Raw genomic sequence first — 5,696 nt, 5'->3', positions numbered from 1 at the left:
AAAATGAGCTATGTAGTTGAATAGATATTTACCCAAAGACAACATAGAAAAAAACCAACAGGTACGTAAAAAATTGTTGGAGAAAATGCACCTTCACACCTGCTGGGGTGGCTACTCTCCACAGATGGAGATGGCACAGGGACAGTGGAGCCTCTGCCTGGTTGGTGGGGATGCACAACGCAGCAGTGTCTGTAAGAACAGTATGGAGATTCCTCAAAAATTAAAAATGAGCTGGGTGCAGTGGGATCCCAGCACTCCGGAGATGGAAGGCTGACAGATCTCTGAGTTCAAGCCAGCATCGTTTACAAAGTGGGTTACAGGATAGCCTGGGTTACACAGAGAAACTCTTGCCTTGAAAAACTACCAAAAAATTAAAAATAGAAGCACCACAGGATTCAACATTCCCATTTCTGGCATCTTTATAAAAAAAAATGAGATAAATGGGGGCTGGAGAGATGGTTTAGTGGTACGGTTCATAACTAACTCCAGTTTCAGGGGATCTGGGACCCTCATACAGACATACATGCAGGCAAAACCCCAATGCACATTAAAAAAAAATCTTAGGGGGGAAAACCTGAAATGAAGACCTTGAAGAGAAGAGCTGAAGAGACGGCTCAGCAGTTAAGGAACTAGCTGCTCCTCCAGAGGGCCGGGTTGTGTTCACACCCCCATATGGTTTATAACACACCCCTAACTCCAGGCCAAAGGATGGGGCGCCCTCTTCAGGCCGTCCAGGCAGGGCATGCACACAGTGCAGACACAGACACAAAATACCCAGGCACAACAAAATAAAGGGGACAACTGAAGGGGTGGGGGAAACGTGGCCACGCCAGAAGATTTCACCGGCCTCCCCTCCATTATTACTTCATTTCTGACATTTTCTTGGCCTCATTAATCAGTTTCTAATTTTTAAAAACTGTTTCATGTGGGGGGTATCGGTGTATGCATACCATGGCATGCATGGAGGTCACAGAAGTTGGATCTCTCCTTCATACACGCGGGTTCTGGGAGCGAAACAGGGCCACTAGGCTTGGCAGCAACCACCTTGAGCAGCTCAGCTACGCTACCAGCTGTTAGGTGACAGATGTATTTACATGTTGTTTGCCTACATCTGTATCTGTGTAAGGGTGTTGGATCCCCTGGAACTGGAATTACAGGCAGTTGCAAGCTGCCCCGTGCTCCTAGCAGCTGAGCCACCTCCCCAGACCCCCTGGCCCTGTACTTTGGAGACAGGACCCCTCATGTAGCCCAGGCTGACCTTAAGCTCAGAGACCCACCCAAGTGCTAGGATTAAAATCGTGCCCCACCACTCTGGATCCAGCCACGTCTTAAAATGCTACTCACGTCTATGTGCAGCCTCAAAATTATGCAAACAGTAACAGGTCACAAGCTGATTCGCTGAGATCTTACCTACTGTAACCAATCAGCTTCACAGTGAGCAAGGGCTCCTGAGGTGCCAGAATGAACACAAAAGCAAGTCTACAAACTCATGCTTTCGGAGATTGTTTTCTTTTACGATCAATTTCAAAACACACTACAGGGAGGGTAGAATGAGTAGAAAAAAAATCCTTTATTTTCCTGTTAACACTAAGCCAGGTATTCACAAAAATGTTCCAATTCCTCAGCCAGACCCATAACCCAGTCACTACCCTAAATGTTCACTGAGAATCAGTCAAGTGGAGAAGCCCACTGAGACCCCAACTAGAGAACAGCAACACTGCTAAGTATAATTTAGGGACGTAGGTTAGGCTCTCTCATATTTACCAAGCTTATTTAAAAATTACTAACCCCAGTGGTTATGGTAACAGTAATATAAACACCTAATTTCAGCCAATGTTCTCTTCCCCGTGAAGGCAGTTGCAGGCTACAGTGTGGTGACGACCGTGACCGCAGGCATCCACTGGACACACGTTCTCGGTCTGCTGTCATCCCCCACCCCTCTGTGCACACTTGTCTCATAATATACATCATTTCTTCAAATAATTAGAAAAACAAACAAGATGAACGCATTTTTCAATTTCATTTGGAAATAACTCTTAAATAAAAAGAAGTTCCTCACGTCTGTTAGATCAGTAGCGATGGCTGGATTCAACTGTCCCAGCTCACCGCCTCGTTACAGTGAGTACTCCACTAAATACGTTCTAAATTTGCACTTAAATTTTTAAGACTGAAGAAATTAAAAAAAAAAAAAAAAAAGCATGACCATTCATCAACACCACTGGAACCTTTGAGTTATTGTAAATATTCTTATATGTGCATATAATTCAAACAATACACTTCTGGGAGGGAGAATAAAATAAATACACTGTCTTTTCCATATGTATTTAATGCTGCCTATAGTTAGAAGATTAGTATCACTAACAGAAAGAACCAAACTAGGGTGAGGATTATTTTCTAAGTAGTTACAACTTCCCCACACAAAGGTAGGCAGGAGCCTGTGCAGTGCACAGTTCCGTAGTGTGACGTCACTGCTAGCCGAGGTACGCTCTGTGAGCAGTTAATGCGATACAAGGAGGAGAAGCCGCCACTAACCACAGCTTGGTAAACGCGTTCTTGACCACAGTAGCTCGGGGAGAGGGAAATAAGGACAGTGCCCACGGAGCATCATGGATGTGCCTGATCAGCACCACCAGGTAGTAACAATCCAGTCACAAAAGAGATCGTGTTTCCGAGTACACTGACCTAGAATATACTTTATGTAGCAGAGGGAGATTACTAAGTATCACTAGCCTCCTTGTATTTCTCTGAACATATACATAATTGGTTATGCATATTAAAAACTACAAACAGACTTTTTAAACACTTTTATCTCATCTTGGAAAAGTTAACAGTACAGGTGGAATACTACTGAATTTTCTAAAATATCAAAACTTAGGGGGGCAAAACTAAAGAAAATATTATCTCTTCAGTAAATGGCTTGTTGAAGCCCAGCTCACTCTTCCGGATTTGAAAGGATTGCGATCCAATGATTGTTCAGCAGCAATCTTACCAAACTGTGAACTCTTTTATTAACAGGCATTATAAACAGGTAATACCAAACTTCTTTAAAAACCGTGAGCGCCACACCAGTGAATATACAGCTCATCAATAACTTAAAATCTATTTCCCATTTTAAAAGGCAACACATAGCATACAAAAACCTCTACTAAACACAAGAGCTATAATATGGATCCATGATTGATGTGTCTAACATGATATATATACAGTACATAATTGTTAATTATGTGATCAGTACACTGTTCTACAGGATTCCTCTTAGGCTTCACTCTCTCCAGAAACTGAATTCTGAACTTCCTCTTCTAAAATTGGTACAATCAGGTTGTCCTTAGACATCAGGTTATATTTCATCACAAATTTAGTGAACCGGTGACATAAGAATGTTTCATTCTGTAGAAAGGAAAGAGAAAAGTCATTTGACTATCCAAAAATCAGAAGCTAGAAGTAGTACCAACACACACTACTGTCCCCCTGACAAGACTGTATCAAGATAATTACTGACATACTGTGCATAGTTTTCCATCAACTTGACAAAAGCTAGGGTCATCTTGGAAGAGGCGACCTCCATTGAGAAAATGCCCTACCAGACTGGCCGACAGGCAGGCAGGCCTAGGGGGCATGGATTTCTGATTCCTGTGCACAGTACCATCCCTGGGCAGACATATATAAGAAAGCAGGCTGAACCTTTAATCCCAGCACTTGGGAGGGGCAATCGAGGAGATCTCTAAGAATTCAAAGCCATCCTGGTCTCTACTTTGCAAGTTCCAGGCCAGTCAAGGTTATATAATCTCAAAAAAGGTGGCGACTCACTTCTCTAATCCTATCTCTGAGAGTTCCAGGCCAGCCAGAGCTACATCGTGAGACCCTGTCTCAAACCAAACTAAATATTAGAAAACAAAAGGAAGCGGGCTGAGCAAGCCTATTAATAAGCAGCGCACTCCATGGCCTCTGCTCCAGCTCCTGTCCCGTCCTCGCAGTGATGGACAGAGAGCAACCCAAGAGTCAGATGCAGAACTAACCCTTTCCCTACTCAGGCTGCTGTTGTCATGGTCGTTACCACAGCAGTGCACAGCTACGACAGATACTTACTTCATATTCATCAAATATCTGCCGGTGGTGAAAATAGGCATGTGAGAATATTCTATAGATCCTACGGCACACTGATCCTAGTTTGGCTACAGACGATTCTTTTATGCTAACCCTGAAAGAGGAGAGAAACCAGAGAGTCAGAAATGTACATAGCCCAATCTTCTCAGTTCCCAAGTGTGCAAACCAATACCCAAGAGAAGAGGGTTTGGGCCAGGGCACAGCGCTGCACACACAGTAGGCCTCTCCTCAATCCTGGACCAGCCCTACTCAGCACAGCACCTTAGTCAAGGCAGTTTGTACTTCTGAAACTTTGTTAAAGAAGAACACTCACACCCTGACACCTCAAAACCTACTTAAAAACAACAAAGACTTTAAACAATATTTTACACTAGTAGTACTTTGTCTAATACAGAGGACTGAAACCACTATGAGGACTCGTTATTTTATCCTACAGAGCCTGTTTTTGCTTCCTTTGTATTTTTGAAAATCAATTTCTAAAAGAGAATTTCTAATTCTCTTTTAGAGTATAAGATAGAGAGAAAATCAGATGTCTGTGTTTTTTTACACCCACACATCTTAGATGAGAATTTTGCAACTAATTGTATTGTAGAGGGAAAAACTCTAGTTCTGTCTTCATTGTAAAAATACCCAATTCCTTAACAGAATAAAATACCCATCATGAGCCAGGTGTGCTACAGACACTTGTAATCCCAGTACTTACAAGAACTGGCAGGGTGATCACCTTAAATTCAAAAAACAGCTTGGGCTAGATGATGAATTCAAGGCGAGCATGGGCCACACAGACCCTGTTTCAAGATACCAGTCACACCAGATGTGGTTACACACATCTCTAGTCCCAGGACTGGGAAGAGGCAGGTGGATCTGTGAGTTCAGTGTCAGCCTGATCTACAGAGTGAATTGGTGGTCACCCAAGGCTACAAAGTGGGACTCAGTCTCAAAACACAATAAATAATCTTTTTAAAACTCATAAACCACAGGAGAAAAAAATCCATTTTCAACTTTAAAAAGGGAGGAGGAGAGAGCTCATAAACCTCTCCAGTAATACAATACATAAGCACTGTCTTCCCCAAGACCTCAGAAAATCCTACTAGACATGACAGAATATGCCTGTCAAGCTGCCGTCTCTAAGTGCTGATACTGTAGGGTCAGGAGGAACACGCTGAGGGTAAATGCTCCTGAGTGCTCAGCCATGAATGGCATCGATCACCCCATTCAAAGCTCAGGGAGTGCTGAGGAAGGAGAAGCTAGACCGCTGGCTTCCCGGCATGACGGAGCTGACGCACTCCTGATTATCGGTAGGAGCGGACACCTCAACCTGCCATGGAAAGGGAAGCCCCACTTCGCCCTGACATGCACACATTCTGCTAACTACTGACGGGAGTGGAAAACACACTGAGGTAAAGTGCACACACTCTTGTAAGCAATCTCATCCATGTACCTAATGAAACCTATGGCGGGGGGACACACAAGGAGTGGGGGAGGGGCAACAGAGGGAGGGAGGGAGAGAAAGGGGAGGAGGAGAGAGGACAGAGGAAAAGGAAAGGAATGAGTGAGCTAAGAGGCGTATGGAGTAGACACTATCAGAGTAC

The 5,696-nt window shown here is 43.7% G+C and overlaps 1 protein-coding gene across 4 annotated transcripts in view; it reads right to left on the bottom strand.

Annotated features, from left to right (window-relative positions):
* Window positions 1-1,551: 1,551 nt before the first annotated feature.
* Window positions 1,552-5,696, bottom strand: part of LOC119803898 (MOB-like protein phocein) — a 50,694-nt gene continuing 46,549 nt past the window's right edge. For all 4 annotated transcript variants that reach the window (XM_042054283.1, XM_038315373.1, XM_038315374.1 and 1 more), the window contains 2 exons: window positions 4,087-4,198; window positions 1,552-3,387 (listed from right to left, as the gene is read on the bottom strand). In XM_042054283.1, the coding sequence (XP_041910217.1) occupies window positions 3,256-3,387; window positions 4,087-4,198 (244 nt within the window). In that variant the 3' untranslated portion in view covers window positions 1,552-3,255. The remainder of the gene's footprint in view (window positions 3,388-4,086; window positions 4,199-5,696) is intronic.

Source organism: Arvicola amphibius, chromosome 18, assembly GCF_903992535.2.
Source record: "Arvicola amphibius chromosome 18, mArvAmp1.2, whole genome shotgun sequence".
Lineage (NCBI taxonomy): Eukaryota > Metazoa > Chordata > Mammalia > Rodentia > Cricetidae > Arvicola > Arvicola amphibius.
The sequence above is the reverse complement of the archived record's forward strand: the minus strand, read 5'-3'. Positions and strand labels throughout refer to the sequence as shown.